The 21122-nt window shown below is 47.3% G+C and overlaps 1 protein-coding gene across 1 annotated transcript in view; it reads left to right on the forward strand.

Moving 5' to 3' along the window:
• Window positions 1-13668, forward strand: part of wnk4b (WNK lysine deficient protein kinase 4b) — a 48179-nt gene extending 34511 nt beyond the window's left edge. The window contains exons 13-24 of the mRNA XM_078284552.1: window positions 948-1112; window positions 1233-1287; window positions 1792-1923; window positions 2619-2809; window positions 3305-3640; window positions 7093-7141; window positions 7220-7911; window positions 9988-10045; window positions 10256-10763; window positions 11550-11755; window positions 12470-12564; window positions 13550-13668. Coding sequence (XP_078140678.1) covers window positions 948-1112; window positions 1233-1287; window positions 1792-1923; window positions 2619-2809; window positions 3305-3640; window positions 7093-7141; window positions 7220-7911; window positions 9988-10045; window positions 10256-10763; window positions 11550-11755; window positions 12470-12564; window positions 13550-13552 — 2490 coding nt within the window. The 3' untranslated portion in view covers window positions 13553-13668. The remainder of the gene's footprint in view (window positions 1-947; window positions 1113-1232; window positions 1288-1791; window positions 1924-2618; window positions 2810-3304; window positions 3641-7092; window positions 7142-7219; window positions 7912-9987; window positions 10046-10255; window positions 10764-11549; window positions 11756-12469; window positions 12565-13549) is intronic.
• The last annotated feature ends 7454 nt before the right edge of the window (window positions 13669-21122 follow it).

Raw genomic sequence — 21122 nt, forward strand, 5'->3', positions numbered from 1 at the left:
AGTGTGAAGCGAATCAACATGGCAGACGGTGGCAACATGGAGGACAGGACTCCGACTGCTGCACCCTCTGCACCGAAACAAAACCAGAAGCCTGCAACAGAAGAGGCTAAAGAGCCGAGAGGGAGAGGGACGCGGCGCGGCGTCCCGTGAGAGTTAACCGGGTCGGGTTAGTCCGCATTCACCGTCCGGTTCCTCGAGGTGTCGGTCCCGCCTTCTGCCTTCCGATCGGACGTATTCGCCACATTTAATACAACTCCATCCTCCGATTACGTTACTTGCTTTGTGTTTAGTCTAGTTCGTTAGCGGTAGCATGTTCCATCGGCTGCAGCATCAGAACAGGAAGTGTTGGACAGACCGTTCACAGACAGCGATCCTCCAATTCTCACAATAACAAACTACTTCACAGTCCAATGCTGTGGTTATGAATAATATAGGAGCTAATGCCTGAGCTGCAGGTATCTGCAGCAGTATTTTGTTTTGATATTCCAGCTGTATGGAAACGCCGCTAAGACGTCACAAAGACGTTTGCGATGCTGTGGTTTTTTGGCGCTACCAGCAGGAGTCGCAAAGTCAACGGTCTTCAAATCCTACACTAAGAAGCTTTAATGCTATTTCTGTTTAGTGGTGGAATGGTCCGTTTTTTTTTAATTATATTCTTACTTATATTCCGTTTTTCATGCTGGATCCTGTTACTAGTTGCTGCTGCAACGACCCGGTTTCCCCACAGAATCAATAAAGTTTAATCTAATATAATTAAATGTTTTAATACTCACACAGCAACCACCTGGAAACACTCTAGCAACCACTTGTAATCTCCTAGCAACCACCTATCCACCAGCACTGCTGCTCAGCAATCACCTGCATTTTCTTCGTGTGTGTGTGTGTGTGTGTGTGTGTGTGTGTGTGTGTGTGTGTGTGTGTGTGTGTGTGTGTGTGTGTGTGTGTAGGTCCACAGGGAGTTCATTCTGCCGTCAGAGCGGGAAGGATTCATCAACCGTATGGGCGACATCATCAAGAGGGCGGAGTCCATGATGTGTCAAGGGGAGCCAATCACAGCAGCCGACACTGACAGGCTGCCGTACCTCGTCACCTCAGCACTGTCTGAATCCCAGGTGTGTGTGTGTGTGTGTGTGTGTGTGTGTGTGTGTGTGTGTGTGTGCGTGTGTGTGTGTGTTAAACAATGCTTCATCCTTCCCGTTTGAATGTTTTTCCCTGATTTTTTTTTTTTTCAGCCAAACCTGGCAACCCAGGGCCTCTCCAGAACACTGTCCTCCTCCTCACTACCTGGTAAGGAAGCAAGGAGGGAAGGAAGGAAGCAAGGGAGAACAGAAATGATGAGGGAGAGAAGGGAGGGAATAAGGAAGTGAAGGAGACAGGGAAGAAGTAGGAAGGAAAGAAGGAAATTATTAGGAAAAAGGAGGGTGGAAGGAAGGAAAAAAGGAGGTATTGAGGAAGGAAGGAAGGGAGACGTATGAAAGGGAGGAAGGGAAGAAGGAATGGAGGGAAAGAAGGAGAGAGAAGAAAGGGAAGGAAGGAAAGAAGGAAGAAAAAAGGGGAGGTAAGAGGGAAGAAGGAAGGGAGGAACAGGGGGGGAGGGAATGACAGAAGGGAGCAAGGGAAATGATGAGAAAAAGAAGAGAGGGACAAAGAAAATGAAGGATGAAGGTGAGTGAAGAGAGGAAAGAATGATGGAAGGGAGGAAAGAAGGAAGGAAAGAAAGACAGACAGGCAGAGAGACAGACAGACAGACAGAGAGACAGACAGACAGATTAATATGTCTTCCTCTCTCAGACTATGCAGCGGCGAGTGTTGGTCATGTGACCAGAGACTCCTCCCCCTTAATGGGCGGAGACTTCTACATCGACCCCGAGGCCACGCCCCCCGTCAGGCCGCTGAGGTCACAGTCCTTCCACACATCATCAGGTACACACACACACGCACACACACACACACACACACACACACTGTCTCTCTGTCTCTGCCTCAGTCAGATTCAAACGCTTTACTGGCATCACATGACAGGAACCAGAGCAGCACAACTCATCAGTTACTCTGACATCTTCACACTAAACCTGCGATCAGTGACATCAGCCCTTCTGACCAATCCTGAAGCTGATGTTGCTGTGTGAGACATGATGATATAAACACAGTGACAATCTGCGTGAAAAGGTGGCGCACGCACTTTTCATGCCGGTTTTGTGCGCACGCAATGTTTCATAAATGAGGCCCCGGGTGTCTCGAGGTGTGCCGGTCCAGTACTACGCCGTGTGTGAAAACCCACCAGAGCTCCGCCCGGGTCCGGAGCCCGGGTCCGGAGCCCGGGTCCGGAGCCCGGGTCCGGAGCACAGCGGGGTTTACCCCCCCGCAGCCGGAGGAGCGGGTCCTCCACAGCCGAGGTCCGAGCCGCCCGGGCCACAGAGATCCGGTCCACAGAGATCCGGTCCACAGAGATCCGGTCCTGTGTGACGTGCTGCTGTCACACTGAACACTCAGTCTGTCAGATCTGACAACGACAAGACAAACAGGCAGACCAGCAAGAGGTCAGAGGTCAGGACAGTAATTCTCTCCCTCTCTCTCTCTCTCTCTCTCTCTCTCTCTCTCTCTCTCTCTCTCTCCAGGCTCCTCCCAGCACCCCCCCCACCCCCCCCAGTACTCCCACCCAGACCCCGTCCCCCCTCTCTCCCACCTCCCCCCTGCTCAGTATCACCTCCCCTCTCCTCACTACTCCAGCTACACCTCGTCCCCCGCCCCCCAGAGCCCCGCCCCCCAGAGCCCCGCCCCCCAGAGCCCTGCCCCTGACCTCCCCCAGGTCCCCCCCAACCTCCCCACCTCCCCCTTCTCCTCCTCCTCTTCCTCCCTCTCCTCCTCCTCCCCCTCCCTGGCCAAACATGGAGCTGTGTTGGGGGAGGTGAGGGGGGGCAGTCCAGTGTCTGTGGGAGGTGCTGTGTCCTCCCCAGCTCCTGCTCCTCTTGCTCCTGCTCCTCCTCCTCTTGCTCCTCCTCCTACTCCTCTTGCTCCTCCTCCTCCTCCTCCTGCTCCTCTTGCTCCTCCTCCTACTCCTCCTCCTGCTCCTCCTTCTGCTCCTCCTGCTCCTCTTGCTCCTGCTCCTCCTCCTCCTGCTCCTCCTCCTGCTCCTCTTGCTCCTCCTCGTGCTCCTCTTGCTGCTCCTCTTGCTCCTTCTCTTGCTCCTCCTCCTGCTCCTCCTCTTGCTCCTCCTCCTCTTTCTCCTCCTCCTGCTCCTCCTGCTCCTCTTGCTCCTCCTCCTCTTGCTCCTCCTCCTGCTCCTCCTGCTCCTCCTGCTCCTCTTGCTCCTCCTCCTGCTCCTCCTCACTGGTCCTCCCCCAGCCAGCCTCTCTTCTCCCTGGCCAATGCGCTCTCTCTGGCCATGAGCGTGGCCCAGTCCTTCATGCCCCCCCCCGGGACCCCGACCCAGAACTTTCACCCCCAGACCTTTTCTCCGCCCATCTCTCCAGCCCTAGCCCCTAAACTCCACCCTGCGAGCCACGCCTCCTTCTCTCCTCCCTCCTCCTCCCACCCCCACCTCTACCCCCCCGCTCCTCCGTCAGGCTCCTCCCCCAGCCTGCCGCTGCAGAGCCAGCAGGGGGCGCTGCCAGCGGGCCGGACTCTGGACGCTCCCCAGGTAGGAACAGACGGGACGCCTCTACTGGTAGAGACAACAAGTAGAACACAGTTGAAGACAGTAGAACACAGTAGATGACAGTTGAAGACAGTAGAAGACAGTAAAACACAGTAGAAGACAGTAGGAGACAGTAGAAGACAGTAGATGACAGTAGAAGACAGTAGAAGACAGTAGAAGACAGTAGATGACAGTAGATGACAGTTGAAGACAGTAGAAGACAGTAGAAGACAGTAGATGGCAGTAGAAGACAGTAGATGACAGTAGAACACAGTAAAACACAGTAGAAGACAGTAGATGACAATAGAAGACAGTAGATGACAGTTGAAGACAGTAGATGACAGTAGATGACAGTAGAAGACAGTAGAAGACAGTAGAAGACAGTAGATGACAGTTGAAGACAGTTGAAGACAGTTGAAGACAGTTGAAGACAGTAGATGACAGTTGAAGACAGTAGATGACAGTAGAAGACAGTAGAAGACAGTAGATGACAGTAGATGACAGTTGAAGACAGTAGAAGACAGTAGAAGACAGTAGATGACAATAGAAGACAGTAGATGACAGTTGAAGACAGTAGATGACAGTTGAAGACAGTAGATGACAGTTGAAGACAGTTGAAGACAGTTGAAGACAGTTGAAGACAGTAGAAGACAGTAGATGACAGTAGATGACAGTTGAAGACAGTAGATGACAGTAGAAGACAGTAGAAGACAGTAGATGACAGTAGATGACAGTTGAAGACAGTAGAAGACAGTAGAAGACAGTAGATGACAGTTGAAGACAGTAGATGACAGTAGAAGACAGTAGAAGACAGTAGAAGACAGTAGAAGACAGTTGAAGACAGTAGAAGACAGTAGAACACAGTAGATGACAGTAGATGACAGTAGATGACAGTAGAACACAGTAAAACACAGTAGATGACAGTTGAAGACAGTTGAAGACAGTAGAAGACAGTAGATGACAGTTGAAGACAGTAGAAGACAGTAAAACACAGTAGAAGACAGTAGAAGACAGTAGATGACAGTTGAAGACAGTAGAAGACAGTAGATGACAGTTGAAGACAGTAGAAGACAGTAGATGACAGTAGATGACAGTAGATGACAGTTGAAGACAGTTGAAGACAGTAGAAGACAGTAGAAGACAGTAGATGACAGTAGATGACAATAGATGACAGTAGAAGACAGTAGAAGACAGTAGATGACAGTAGATGACAGTTGAAGACAGTTGAAGACAGTTGAAGACAGTAGATGACAGTAGAAGACAGTAGATGACAGTTGAAGACAGTAGATGACAGTAGAAGACAGTAGATGACAGTAGATGACAGTTGAAGACAGTAGAAGACAGTAGAAGACAGTAGATGACAATAGAAGACAGTAGATGACAGTTGAAGACAGTAGATGACAGTTGAAGACAGTAGATGACAGTAGATGACAGTAGAAGACAGTAGAAGACAGTAGAAGACAGTAGATGACAGTAGAAGACAGTAGAACAGTAGATGACAGTAGATGACAGTAGAAGACAGTAGATGACAGTAGAACACAGTAAAACACAGTAGAAGACAGTAGATGACAGTAGAACACAGTAGATGACAGTAGAAGACAGTAGATGACAGTAGAACACAGTAAAACACAGTAAAACACAGTAGAAGACAGTAGATGACAGTTGAAGACAGTAGATGACAGTTGAAGACAGTAGAAGACAGTTGAAGACAGTAGAAGACAGTAGAACACAGTAGATGACAGTAGATGACAGTAGATGACAGTAGAACACAGTAAAACACAGTAGAAGACAGTAGAAGACAGTAGAAGACAGTAGATGACAGTTGAAGACAGTAGATGACAGTAGAAGACAGTAGAAGACAGTAGAAGACAGTAGAAGACAGTTGAAGACAGTAGAAGACAGTAGAACACAGTAGATGACAGTAGATGACAGTAGATGACAGTAGAACACAGTAAAACACAGTAGATGACAGTTGAAGACAGTTGAAGACAGTAGAAGACAGTAGATGACAGTTGAAGACAGTAGAAGACAGTAAAACACAGTAGAAGACAGTAGAAGACAGTAGATGACAGTTGAAGACAGTAGAAGACAGTAGATGACAGTTGAAGACAGTAGAAGACAGTAGATGACAGTAGATGACAGTAGATGACAGTTGAAGACAGTTGAAGACAGTAGAAGACAGTAGAAGACAGTAGATGACAGTAGATGACAATAGATGACAGTAGAAGACAGTAGAAGACAGTAGATGACAGTAGATGACAGTTGAAGACAGTTGAAGACAGTTGAAGACAGTAGATGACAGTAGAAGACAGTAGATGACAGTTGAAGACAGTAGATGACAGTAGAAGACAGTAGATGACAGTAGATGACAGTTGAAGACAGTAGAAGACAGTAGAAGACAGTAGATGACAATAGAAGACAGTAGATGACAGTTGAAGACAGTAGATGACAGTTGAAGACAGTAGATGACAGTAGATGACAGTAGAAGACAGTAGAAGACAGTAGAAGACAGTAGATGACAGTAGAAGACAGTAGAACAGTAGATGACAGTAGATGACAGTAGAAGACAGTAGATGACAGTAGAACACAGTAAAACACAGTAGAAGACAGTAGATGACAGTAGAACACAGTAGATGACAGTAGAAGACAGTAGATGACAGTAGAACACAGTAAAACACAGTAAAACACAGTAGAAGACAGTAGATGACAGTTGAAGACAGTAGATGACAGTTGAAGACAGTAGAAGACAGTTGAAGACAGTAGAAGACAGTAGAACACAGTAGATGACAGTAGATGACAGTAGATGACAGTAGAACACAGTAAAACACAGTAGAAGACAGTAGAAGACAGTAGATGACAGTAGATGACAGTAGATGACAGTAGAACACAGTAGATGACAGTAGATGACAGTAGATGACAGTAGAACACAGTAGATGACAGTAGATGACAGTAGAAGACAGTAGATGACAGTAGATGACAGTAGAACACAGTAGATGACAGTAGAACACAGTAGATGACAGTAGATGACAGTAGAACACAGTAGATGACAGTAGATGACAGTAGAAGACAGTAGATGACAGTAGAAGACAGTAGATGACAGTAGAAGACAGTAGATGACAGTAGATGACAGTAGAAGACAGTAGATGACAGTAGATGACAGTAGAAGACAGTAGAAGACAGTAGATGACAGTAGATGACAGTAGAAGACAGTAGAACACAGTAGAACACAGTAGACAACAGAGGACAGTCGGGGTTGGAAAACCTCCAGTTAGGATCAGCTGTTTATGAAGCACAGAACAGACTGAGGACAAGCAGCTTCAGGACCAGCAGCAGGAACTATTCATTCATTCATTCATTCATTCATTCATTCATTCACTTGCTTTCTCTCATTTCCTCCTTCCTTCCTTCCCTCCCTCCTTCCCTCCTTCCTTCCCTCCCTCCTTCCCTCCCTCCAGCCTCCCAGCCCAGCGCTCCTGCAGGCAGGCTCAGCTCCGCCCCCCCATGGTGAGTCCCTGCTAATACAGATCAATAAAACTGATTTATCCAGACTGGCTGACTGACTGTTTACTGACTGATTCCCAGGTTCAGAGAGAGGCTCTGTGTCCATCTCCAGTCTGCCCAGTGTCCCCAGTCTGCCCAGTGTCTCCAGTCCGCCCAGTGTCTCCAGTCTGCCCAGTCCGCCCAGTGTCTCCAGTCCGCCCAGTGTCTCCAGTCTGCCCAGTGTCTCCAGTCTGCCCAGTCTGCCCAGTGTCTCCAGTCCGCCCAGTGTCTCCAGTCTGCCCAGTCCGCCCAGTGTCTCCAGTCTGCCCAGTGTCTCCAGTCCGCCCAGTGTCTCCAGTCTGCCCAGTGTCTCCAGTCCGCCCAGTGTCTCCAGTCCGCCCAGTGTCTCCAGTCTGCCCAGTCTGCCCAGTGTCTCTGGTCCGCCCAGTGTCTCCAGTCTGCCCAGTCTGCCCAGTGTCTCCAGTCTGCCCAGTCTGCCCAGTGTCTCCAGTCCGCCCAGTGTCTCCAGTCTGCCCAGTCTGCCCAGTGTCTCCAGTCTGCCCAGTCCGCCCAGTGTCTCCAGTCTTCCCAGTGTCTCCAGTCTGCCCAGTGTCTCCAGTCCGCCCAGTGTCTCCAGTCTGCCCAGTGTCTCCAGTCCGCCCAGTGTCTCCAGTCTGCCCAGTGTCTCCAGTCTGCCCAGTCCGCCCAGTGTCTCCAGTCCGCCCAGTGTCCCCAGTCCCAGAGGAGAGCCGTATGACTCTCCCTCCTTAGCTGCTCCCAGCCCTCACAACATGGTAACACACACACACACACACACACACACACACACACACACACACTAAATGGGTAATCTGCCATGTTGGATAACATAGCATTATCATCTTAAAAGACAGCACATTGCACTATGTAATATAATCATAAACTGGAATCCACAAACCTACTTTAAAAGTCATGACCAAATATAGTACTTACAATCCTACTGAACTGTGGTAGCATCAGCAGGATTAATTAGAATCATTAACAACCTTATTAACCACAAAAAACATTAGAAACAGTTTGAAGTATAGATTAACTGCTGCGCTGCATAATTATGATGTAAACATGATGCTGTAACAATTTTAACCTTGCTCACTCTCATGCAGGCGCACACAGGACTTCACACAGAGAAAAGAAACTCAAATATAAAGAGCAATGGTCCATTCTGCTCACTGCTCCAGCAGTTAAACAGTATTGTTCCCCTGTATATGTTCATCAAATACATTCCCTGCATCTCGCTGTCCCATCAACAGAAGGTTAGGTGTAATGGGTTCTTGATCAGCAATGTCCGCTGAGGTGTACCTGAGGGGGTTTGAGTTAAGTATGTCCTCAACCTCCATGAGAGCTAAGATGACCTGCAGGGTGGATTTAACAGAGCTTATTTCCCTTTCCCAGGCCTCGATTCAAATGAAAGGTAATGTTGTGCTCTGCTGACTTCCTGAACCACAGCTTCCATCTCTGTGAACACATGACAAACTGACAGGCTGTAAATCTGCACTGAGTCTCAGAAAGGAGTCTGTATCCAGATACATACTCTGAGTGCTGAGTGTGTTCAGTTGACTGCTGGGCCGAACATGGTGTCTGGTAGCAAGGCATTGACTTCTTGAGGACAGCTGACCTGAGGACAGCTGTCCTTCTGAGCTGACCTGAGGACAGCTGTCCTTCTGAGCTGACCTGAGGACAGCTGACCTGAGGACAGCTGACCTGAGGACAGCTGTCCTTCTGAGCTGACCTGAGGACAGCTGTCCTTCTGAGCTGACCTGAGGACAGCTGACTTATGAGCTGACCTGAGGACAGCTGACTTCTGAGCTGACCTGAGGACAGCTGTCCTTCTGAGCTGACCTGAGGACAGCTGTCCTTCTGAGCTGACCTGAGGACAGCTGACTTCTGAGCTGACCTGAGGACAGCTGACTTCTGAGCTGACCTGAGGACAGCTGTCCTTCTGAGCTGACCTGAGGACAGCTGACTTCTGAGCTGACCTGAGGACAGCTGACTTCTGAGCTGACCTGAGGACAGCTGACCTGAGGACAGCTGACCTGAGGACAGCTGACCTGAGGACAGCTGACCTGAGGACAGCTGTCCTTCTGAGCTGACCTGAGGACAGCTGACTTCTGAGCTGACCTGAGGACAGCTGACCTGAGGACAGCTGTCCTTCTGAGCTGACCTGAGGACAGCTGACTTCTGAGCTGACCTGAGGACAGCTGACTTCTGAGCTGACCTGAGGACAGCTGACCTGAGGACAGCTGACTTCTGAGCTGACCTGAGGACAGCTGACTTCTGAGCTGACCTGAGGACAGCTGTCCTTCTGAGCTGACCTGAGGACAGCTGACTTCTGAGCTGACCTGAGGACAGCTGACCTGAGGACAGCTGACCTGAGGACAGCTGTCCTTCTGAACTGACCTGAGGACAGCTGACCTGAGGACAGCTGACTTCTGAGCTGACCTGAGGACAGCTGTCCTTCTGAGCTGACCTGAGGACAGCTGACCTTCTGAGCTGACCTGAGGACAGCTGTCTCTGCTTCGACTTGGCAGGCTGAGCCGCCCTGTGCAGAAACCTATGGGCGGCCTTGATAAGTCATCCCAAAAGATCAGCTGGCGTGGGTGAACTCATATTGAGGGCAGCGGACCGTGCTGCTCATTGCTCCGAAGGCTAGAAACAAACTACCTGTGTTACGAATGCACCTGTGTCATCTGATCACAGCCGGCCAATGAAATGCTGGATATAAAGTCTCTGTTTTCAACAATGGTGATGCTGCTGCTGCTGCTGATGATGATGATGATGATGATGATGATGATGATGGTGGTGATGTTTTTATTCGTCCTCTTGTTGTCTAGGTGTCCTCTCCCCTCTCCCTGGCTGCTGTGTCAACTAGACTGTCACCCATATCAGAGGGTAAGACGTCTGTCTGTCTGTCTGTCTCTGTCTGTCAGTCTGTTGCTTTCTCTCTTTTTGTAAGACATTAAATCATGATTGGCTGTATTTATATTGGATGGCATGTTGACTCTCTCTCTCTCTCTCTCTCTCCCTCTCTCTCTCTCTCTCTCTCTCTCCTCTCTCTCTCTCTCTCTCTCTCTCCCTCTCTCTCTCTCTCTCTCTCTCCAGAGAAGAAATCACCAGTCGTCACAGTCGGCCGTTTCCAGGTTACAGCCACTAAAGAAATTCACCCCTCCCATCGTCAGGAGCCCCGCCCTCTCCACCAGGCCACACCCACCGCTCGCTCTCCCCCTCCTTCCAGCGACAGCCAATCAGAGAGCAGTACGGAGGAGCGAGGCGAATCCGAGAGCAGCATCGGCACGGCGACAGTCTCCCCGCCCAATTACCATCCGGCAGCGTCTCTCAGTTACCGTGGCAACTCTGGAGGAGAGGAGGAGAGAGGAGGAGAGGGAGAAGAGGAGGAGAGAAGGAGGAGGGGCGAAGAGGAGGAGGAGGAGCAGAGGAGGAGGAGGGGAGCGAGGAGGCTGAGCGTCAGCCTGTGGGAGGGGACAGCAGGCAGCCCCGGGCTCAGCCAATCATGGATGAGCTACACCCGCTCTGCTTCCTACGTCAGCTCCGACGAATCAGAGAGCGAGGACGAGGAGATGTGGGAGGAGCTGCAGGACCTGCGTGAAAGGTGAACACACTGATTAAAACGGACTGATAAGCTACAGCAAAAATAGCAAGAAAAATAATAAAGCAGATATAAAAACAGGAGAGGACAGTGATTTCCTGAACAACTGAATTACCAACTGCAATTTCTCGTTAAAATGTGTTGTTTAGTCATTGTTGGTTTAAAAAACAATCTGATCTCTGAAGTCGTTTCTCCGCTGAGAAAAGCCGATCAGCTGATTTCTCTGTTCTGAAAATCGGAAATCCAATCAGAAGTCGACCTCAGCACGGCTCTCTCTCCCTCTCCTTTCCCATCTTTCTCTCTCTCTCTCTCTCTCTCAACGGCTAATCTATGTGACTCTCTATTTTTTTGCTGGAGTCTAGATGGAACTAAAACATTCTCCAGCAAAAGAATATTTAAAAATTGTTAAAATGGACTGGTTGTAAACAAAATAAAAAGAGAAGAGGCAGTATTATTCAGCATTTAAACATCAGTGGGCTTTTATTTCTTATATTTCTGAACGGTAGATCTTGGCTTGGAAAAGGTTGGTGACCACTGATCTCGACTGAGCTAGCAGAGCGAGTTTTGTGTAAAAGGTTTGGAATTTGCAGCAACCAAAAGCTCCATTTTATTACAGTTACTGAATGTTAGAGAGCTCAGATCCTGGTGGACGATGAACACAGAACTCAAGAGTGAGACTGAAGAAGAAAACTAACAGTATTTGCTCTAGTTTTTACCATCTGGAAGCTGAACAGTATTTTCTAGTAGGATGTTTATAGCTACCATCTCCCCCCCCCCCCCCCCCTACAGACACCTGTCAGAAGTGCAGAACCTGCAGGCCAATCAGAAGCGAGAGATTGAGGAGCTGTATGAGAGGATGGGTAAAGTCCCGCCCCCTGGCATCGTCTCGCCGGCCGCCATGCTCAACAGCCGGCAGCGACGGCTCTCCAAGACCGGCAGCTACCCCCCCGCCCGCAGGAACAGCCTGCAGAGACCGGACACGCTGCCTCCTGCAGGTGGGAGGACACACTGCGTCCTGTTGTACTGTAACAAAACTCCAACATGGCTGACGCACCTCAGGTTATAGATCAGTTCCCTCCATTGCCAGCAATGTTAAGAAGCCAACTTTCTGTCTATCACCGAGTTAGTGTTTCAACACAGTGTTTAACACAATGCAGCTGCTGCCACTGACACAGCTTTCTGTGTCTGTTGTCAGGCTGCAACACTACAAAGATCTGATTGAGGCTCACAAAATGCGAACTGACTAACCGAGGCTAACAGTAATTTCTGTGCTGTTAGCATCTTGTGACCATTGATGAAATCACCTTTTTATATTGTTGCAGTCGTCTGACAACAGATGCAGCAGTAACATCTATGTGTCTGTTCTATGCTGCAGCAGTAACATCTATGTGTCTCTGTTCTGTGCTGCAGCAGTAACATCTATGTGTCTGTTCTATGCTGCAGCAGTAACATCTATGTGTCTGTTCTATGCTGCAGCAGTAACATCTATGTGTCTGTTCTATGCTGCAGCAGTAACATCTATGTGTCTGTTCTATGCTGCAGCAGTAACATCTATGTGTCTGTTCTGTGCTGCAGCAGTAACATCTATGTGTCTCTGTTCTGTGCTGCAGCAGTAACATCTATGTGTCTGTTCTATGCTGCAGCAGTAACATCTATGTGTCTGTTCTGTGCTGCAGCAGTAACATCTATGTGTCTCTGTTCTACGTCAGGTGTGGTGCTGAAGAGCTCCCTCAGCAGCAGCAGCGGTGGATGTCAGGAGCGGTCAGGAAAGGCCGTGACCTTTGCCCCCGAACACAGCCGCCCGGTGAGGCTCGCTGCCCTGCTCCCAGCCGGCTGGGATTCAGACCTCCAACCGGGCTGCCGGTTTAGTTTATCAGTGGAGCCGTGAGACCAGCAGTTAGAATATTAGACCAGCAGCTAGTAGAGCTAGTGGGAACTCAGCAGTATTTAAAGGAACACTCAGTAATCTGGACTCTTTAGTAACATCTAACAGCGGCCATAGCAACTACAGCATCATTGGCTATAGTGTTTTCTATAGTGTTCCTATAGTCATTCAGTATGTGTGGCTATTAGCTACATCACAGTTTGCTTACTTGTCCAACAAATGTAAGACCAACTCCACATCGGTCTGCAAGGTTTTCAGACTCTAAGCTCCTCCTCCTTTGAGGCGCTGCAGTGTGTTCACCGGGTTTTGGAGCAGCTGTCAGCTTTAGGCTTCGCTGCAGCTCGTTCTTCCATGGAAGAACAAATGAAACTGAAAGAAGTTCTGAACACGAGGCGGTGTGGAGCGTTTCCACCAGAACAGACAACAGACCGGACTGCTGGGTCAGAAAGCTTGAAGTCTCAGCAGTGGAGCGACCGGCTGATCAACAACACCTGTGAACCCCCGCTGATATTATGGTTATTTTGTGCAATGAGCCAGAAAAATATTACTGATTGTTCCTTTAAAGCTGCAATAAGGGAAACTTTCTGACCACTAGAGGGCGAGTAAAACAGCAAGATATTTGTAAATAAACTCACAGCAAAGCCTCTCCTCCCCCCACTGCACTATGGAGGCCAGCTAAGGACAAACATTACAAAGCAGCGTGCATAAAGGCTAACAGCTAAGCTAACCGTACCTACAGAGAAGTCTTGCACTTGGTAATCTACATTTAGACTTGGGACTTGACTTGGGACTTAAGCAAAGTTGACTTGGTCAAACCTCTGCTGGTAATGTAGTAAATTCTGGGATGAACTGCTTCTCACCTTCTGACTTTGCTCACCTTTCACCTTTGACCTTTCCCATTCAGTGAGAGGGAGGGACGCCTGGCTCTCTTCCTCCTCCTCCTTATCGCTCCATCCTCCACCTCGCAGAGAGAGAGAGAGAGAGAGAGGAACACCTCCAGCAGCTGACTGAAGCCACAGCGATGGAAGGATGAAGAAAAGAAGAGGAAGACTGTGTTTATCAGGGAGAAACACCACTAACATACCTGAGATGGGCGATTAGATTAATAATAATAATAATAATAATAATAATAATAATGGCTTTATTTATAGAGTTCTTTTCGAAAACAAAGTTAAGATTAAGGTTAAGAGTTTAGACTGAGATTCAGACCGTTTTCACTGCCTCCTCTAACCTCGGTCGCCATGCTAAAGTTAGCCAAGTGTTAGCCAAGTGTTAGCATTGCGTTAGCATTGCGAGCTAACTCCAGTCTGAATCTCATGGCAAGAGAGAGTGATGAGGAAGATGGCTGCCATTAAAGGAGCTTTGTTCGTTGGATAAATATATGAGGAAGAAAGTAATGAATCTACTTTTACTTTACTTTAACATCAGTGTAGAAAGGATGAAGTCCGTGCCAATTTTCAGAGGCGAGGTTGTAGAGATCAGTTTAGTTTAGTTTAGATTTGTTTTGTTTTGATTTGTTTAGTTCAGTTCAGTTCAGATAAATTTAGTTCAGATTATATTAGTTAAGCTGTATGTGTGTCCAGATCTGAGCTGTTCACAGCATTTCCACTTTACAGTGTAGTCATGTTAGATTCTGTCATCCAGACAGATTCCCCCGAGGTCAGAGAGGAAATGAGAAAACTGAGCTGAGGAGAAAGGTAGAACCGAGCTTGTTTGTTTATTTTATTTTATACACAAGCATGTTAGCTTTGGGAGATTAACAGTAAAAGTCAGTCAGGCTCATGCAGGGTTAAATACCTGCTGCTGTGTTCCTGTGTGAATCCTCCATGCTGCACATAGAAGTCACTTTATCAAACCCACAAGCGCTCCACATCCTCATCATCTGCTCATGTGCAGACCTGAACGCCACATGTCCGCTCTGGGGAAAAAGCATTAAGCCAGAATGTCTCTTAAATTTAGCTTAATTGACACAATGCACTTTCCGAAGGGTAAATGATGTACAGTCTGTAGTGTCTGTGTGCAATCTATATACCAGCTGTAATCACTGTGTGCCTTTGCTTTATTTAAAGATTGATTAGCATGATTCACTGAAGAAGGTGTGAATGAATTTTGCCTTAAAGCCAGCATGTCAGTGTGGGATCAACGTGTCCAGCGGCTTCCTGTCAGGACGGTCAGTAAGAAGCATCGCAGGCTCGTGTCGCGCAGCGGCAACATTCAAATCCAGGAAGTAAAAACTGAATCGCAGGACACTCAGCAGGGAAACGTGTTTTAGCTGCCGGACTGCAGCCGGAGCTGTCGGGTCCGGATCACTTTCACACCTGTTGAGGTGCAACGGCTCAGCTGCACCGACTGCGTTTGTGTCTGAAGGGTCGATCGGATCCGCAGCCGTTTACTTCACTGCAGCTGCTGCGTCTGAAACCGAGCCGACCAGAGCCGCGACTCTGGAGAAACACATGGCTTCTGTTCCTGTCGGACTACACAGCGCTCTGGTGCCTGTTTTAGCCTAATAAATGTATATAAAGATTTTACTAATTACAGTCATTTATCACCATGTCAGCAAACAAAATAGAGGATGCATAAACCAATGTGACTTAAATAAATGTTGGAGATGAGATGATCTACGAAGCCGCTGAGAAGCTTCTGATTGGCTGCAGTAGGCCTTCACTCTGAAAAACTGATTTAAATACTCTATATGGTTCATTAATGCTGCTCACGCTACAGCCTGAGTTGTTTATGGAACAATGAGCAAAACTAGATAATTGTGTTCACAGGTGAAATTTCATTCAGGTGAAAATTAGAGAGGCTCAACACAACCGGCAGACTGCAGCAGAACAACAGACTGCAGCAGAACAACAGACTGCAGCAGAACAACAGACTGCAGCAGAACAACAGACTGCTGCAGCAGAACAACAGACTGCTGCAGAACAACAGACTGCAGCAGAACAACAGACTGCTGCAGAACAACAGACTGCAGCAGAACAACAGACTGCTGCAGAACAACAGACTGCAGCAGAACAACAGACCGCTGCAGCAGAACAACAGACTGCTGCAGAACAACAGAACGCTGCAGCAGAACAGACTGCTGCAGAACAACAGACTGCTGCAGAACAACAGACTGCAGCAGAACAACAGACTGCAGCAGAACAACAGAACGCTGCAGCAGAACAACAGACTGCTGCAGAACAACAGACCGCTGCAGCAGAACAACAGACTGCTGCAGAACAACAGACTGCTGCAGAACAACAGAATGCTGCAGCAGAACAACAGACTGCTGCAGAACAACAGACCGCTGCAGCAGAACAACAGACTGCTGCAGAACAACATACCGCTGCAGCAGAATAACAGACTGCTGCACAACAACAGACTGCTGCAGAACAACATACCGCTGCAGCAGAATAACAGACTGCTGCACAACAACAGACTGCTGCAGAACAACAGACCGGTGCAGCAGAACAACAGACCGGTGCAGCAGAACAACAGACTGCAGCAGAACAACAGACTGCAGCAGAACAACAGACTGCAGCAGAACAACAGACTGCTGCAGCAGAACAACAGACCGCTGCAGCAGAACAACAGACCGCTGCAGAACAACAGACTGCTGCAGCAGAACAACAGACCGCTGCAGAACAGACTGCTGCAGCAGAACAACAGACTGCAGCAGAACAGACTGCTGCAGCAGAACAACAGACTGCTGCAGCAGAACAACAGACTGCAGCAGAACAACAGACCGCTGCAGAACAGACTGCAGCAGAACAACAGACTGCTGCAGAACAACAGACTGCAGCAGAACAACAGAACGCTGCAGCAGAACAGACTGCAGCAGAACAGACTGCAGCAGAACAACAGACTGCTGCAGAACAACAGACTGCAGCAGAACAACAGACTGCTGCAGAACAGACTGCAGCAGAACAACAGACTGCAGCAGAACAACAGACTGCTGCAGCAGAACAGACTGCAGCAGAACAACAGACTGCAGCAGAACAACAGACTGCTGCAGCAGAACAACAGACTGCAGCAGAACAACAGACCGCTGCAGCAGAACAACAGACTGCAGCAGAACAACAGACTGCTGCAGAACAACAGACCGCTGCAGCAGAACAACAGACTGCAGCAGAACAACAGACTGCAGCAGAACAACAGACCACTTCCCAAGTTCTTCAGCAGGAGCGCACGATCCACAGAGAGTTGATGAATCTCGGCCGCTGCCTCGTTCCGCCCACAGAGCCGCCTGCCAGGAGGTGAAGACGCCCAGAGAGCCGCTGGACCAGAAAACAACATGTTTGTGTCCGCTGCACGCATCAGCACAGACCTTCAGTGGATCCAGACCTTCAGTGGATCCAGACCTTCAGTGGATCCAGACCTTTACAAGATCCAAAACTTTACAAGATCCAAAACTTTAGCAGATCCAAAACTTTAGCAGATCCAAACCTTCAGTGGATCCAAAGCCGAAACCTCATTTCTAAATCCACCTTCAGGAAGAAGGAAGAAGTGTTGTTCTTCCCTCTGAAGCAGGAAACCACGTCAGTAAAAGTGACGTGAGGTTAGAGACAGTTTGACAGACCGGCTGTATTCTGCTGAGCCAACAAGCAGCAGGAAATAGATGAATATATATTTACATTGAAAAAAATGAGCTATATTTTATTTGTGAAAAATGAATAAATATTAATAAATATTTAATTGTGATAGGAAATGTGTAAACTGCCACGCAGACTCAGTGCCTTAAACATGTTTTATGTTTTATATTTTCCTGTGAGCATCATGTTTGTAAATGTAATAAATGATTGTTGATACAATGCATGGCCTGTTGTCTGTTTATTTCCATAAATAATGTGCTAAATTATTAATTATAATGAAGAGCGAGCTTTCCCCACAAAACATTTTTCCAGAACAAATGTTTTAAATATAAATATTCAAAAAATTCTGTCTTATCCGTAGGAAACCAAGAGACCTAAATCACGTGACCTCAACAGAGGAAGTGGTTCTTCTTCGTGTTATTTTTTCTCATGAAGGCCGCCGTTCGCCGCATGCCATAATCTGCATTTGGTGGAAGTATAAGAGGCAGGTGGATTTTACAGAGGTAATAAACAAAGATTATCAACAAACTTTTAAAAAGTCTGTTGACTTTTCAAAAGGTTTTACTCAATGTTTTCAATCTCTTTCAGCTGCTGTATGAAGAAGACGCTCCTCTGCAGCTTCCATTTTAAACGGATGGTGAACTCTGGTAGTATGTTGGGCTCTCTCTCTATTAAACTTTTCAGACTGAAGAAGTGTGACACCGAAAGTCCTCCGACCGGATTTCTGTCTTACACTTGTTGGTTTATTAAACATAAAGAAAGAGATTCACTTCAAAACAATTTTTTTTTTTATTTGTATACTTTATTTTCCCTGTGGGGAAATTTGTCCTCTGCATTTGACCCATCCTGTCCACACACTAGGAGCAGACAGCGCCCGGGGACCAACTCCAGGTCTTTTTCCAGTGCCTTGCTCAGGGGCCCTGACAGGAGTATTAACATACATGTCTCTGATGCAATTCAGCAGCAGGACTAGTTTTTTATATATAGTCAGAATCTGCTTTGTCAGCGTTCCTTTATGTGCTAGAAGTGATTTTCAGACTGTTCCTCCAGACAACGGCAGTGAACGGAGAGAGAAAAAAACACAATTCTCCAGTCTGCTCTACCGGAGCAACAGATCACAGAATCACTGATTTATCATGAGGAAGAGACACAACCCAAGACTCTACCAGAGCTACAGACTTAAGTTCCCCCTCAGGATGTCTGGCTGCAGATCAGAGTGTCTGCTGCCCCCTGGTGGACGAGACGGGCTGCAGGAAGCTGGGCAACAAACTGGATGTTCATTGTTTTCCAAAAGGGAAATGAGCTGAATTTTCCATTTGAACCGAAAACACACGGGATTTTGAAAGATCTGGTAAAACAGATGTAGTCTGCTTCAGATCCCGAGTCTCCTCCCTCCACTCTTCAGATGTCGTGGAGCGATTCAGAGAGTCTGGTGTTTCCCTCGTCAACGGCTTGTTCTCGCTCTGAGAAACAATCGGGCCAATCAGAGCCTTTGTGGGCGGGACTAAAGTTTGAACCGTTCGTGCGGCGGGTTTTCATTGGCGTTTCGGCAGAATAGATTTGTTGAAATCACCTCCTTAACCAACAAAGACGATATTTTTGTCAAAATGGGTCGACATTCTTGGTGAAGTTAGTAAATCCGCCCAGCATCAGTGAGACTGAAGTGACGTCAGAGCGGCCGATACGTCGGTCACTAGTGATTGGTTCAGGGAAAATCACCCCCACACACACAGAAAGTGGTTAACGCTAACCAGATGGACGTTCAGTCTGAACATCAGGACAGGACAACAGATTTCGCCTCATACGTTTGTCCACCTGACCTATCTTTTACTTTTACCGAAGATAAAAAAGAGAATAAGCAGTATCATTTCTGCCTCTGTCCTCCTCTCTCTACAAATCTTTCATTCTCAACTCAGTTTTTGATTATTATTGATTCATTTATTGACTCATTTATGTAATCTCTTGTTCTTTAAAGCCCTTTGTAAGCTGTTTGTAAAAAGCTGCTGTACAAATAAAGTTTACAATTATTATTATTAGTATTATTATTAGTACTATTGTGATGACTGAACATTTTACAATCCTTTGGTTTAATGTTGGTGTGTCAGTCATTTAGTCAGAATGAGATAGATAGATAGATAGATAGATAGATAGATAGATAGATAGATAGATAGATAGATAGATAGGAGTGTTAGTTTTCTCCTCACCTGTCTCCAGGTTGGGGGGCGGGGCAAGTGGTGGGGCACTGTGATTGGGCAGAACCTCTGGAGGAAGAGGAGGGGCTGAAGTGTTGGTGACCTCATCATCCTGCGACGTCACGGCTGGCGGAGGGGGAGGAGTAAGAGATAGAGAGAGAGAGAGAGTGAGAGAGAGATAAACACAGATAATTGCAATAACGAAATAACCCAGAATAAACTTCAGAGCTATCAAACGCTTAACAGAGAAATTAAATTGGCCAAATACCTAGCATTAATGAAATTAAAGAAAGAACATTTCTTAGTAAATATAGACTTGGGGACCAGAACCTGGAAACTGAAAAAGGAAGACATTCAAAAACCTGGAAACCCAAAGACCAGAGACCAGAGACCAGAGACCAGAGACCTGCAGCCTCGTGGAAGTAGAGACAGAAATACACTTCCTGTTCTCATGTCCAACATCTGACAAGACGAGAGAAACCTGTGACCCTACATTTAAAGAAATATTGCCTAATTTAAGCAATCTGTTACAGATAGAAAAGATGCAACTGGTCCTTGGTGAGGAGGAGCCAGTCTGTTACTGGCTGCAGGATGTGTTATCTTATTATTAATATTGACTGTATATATTTCCAAGCTATGTGAATGAACATGAACAGATATGAATTGTTGTACAATATCCACAGTTGTAATTTGACTTCTTAATATGATTTGTTTTATTGTTGATGATTATATTCTTGCAAATATTCTGGCAACACAAATTGTCGGCCTGTCCCACTACAGAGTTCAACAGCTGCCACTTCATTGCATTTTCTTTTTTGTAGCCAGCACCAAAAATAAAAGCACTTTCACACCAACTCTCACTACAGTTTAAAAACACAGTTTTCAAAGTTTCAAACAGAACTTCAAGTCTTTTACATTTCAGGAAACTGTGAAAAATAGTTTCCGGTTCCTGACAAAAAGGACATTTAATGGTCCTGTCAGTCCAGTTTGGTCTATTTGAAGACCCAGTTCAGGGAAAGGATCTCCTTCATCAGGAGTCTCTGTTCCAATAAAATAGTCCTGTAGCATTTCCTGTTCCTCACTACTCAGACTTTAGTCCATATGTTTAAAATGTCTCTGGTGTAACGACTGGACCTCAGACCCAGTAGAGAAGCCACTGCCTCCGTGTTGAAGTCCTGGACCTGCTGCATCCACTATGCGTGTCAGCTTCACCGTCCCAGCTGAACGTGAACGCTGGGTGAGACCAGGTCTGCTGTCGTCCTGAACATCCAGCCGGGCCCCATGTATCAAAGGCTCCTCCAGGACCAGGAGCCAAAACAGTGAAGCTGTAGGTTCCAGTCCGTTCTATTTAAAAAGAGTCCATGCCCTAAAAAGTCCCTGATAAAATGGAGTCAAGTCACACAAACGTATAAAACTACAGTTCATTAAAAACAAAGATGCATCTAAACCCAAACCTGCTACTCCCCTTAAAATGGTGCTCATTACTGGTTTCCAGACCACGTCATCACTTCCTGTGAGATAGCGTTGGATAAACTGTAGCCTGAAAGCTGCTGCTCTGCTCCCCAGGTGCACTAACCCCTGCCCCCCTCTTCCTTCGGCAGGTAAAGTACACTCTGTGGATCCCAGTGCAAGTTATCCCAGAAGAGATTTACCATAATGGACTGCACTTTTTGTAGCAGACCAGCAGGGGGCTCCATACATTTTAACCTGT

Source organism: Centroberyx gerrardi, chromosome 7 (assembly GCF_048128805.1).
Source record: "Centroberyx gerrardi isolate f3 chromosome 7, fCenGer3.hap1.cur.20231027, whole genome shotgun sequence".
NCBI classification, from domain to species: domain Eukaryota; kingdom Metazoa; phylum Chordata; class Actinopteri; order Beryciformes; family Berycidae; genus Centroberyx; species Centroberyx gerrardi.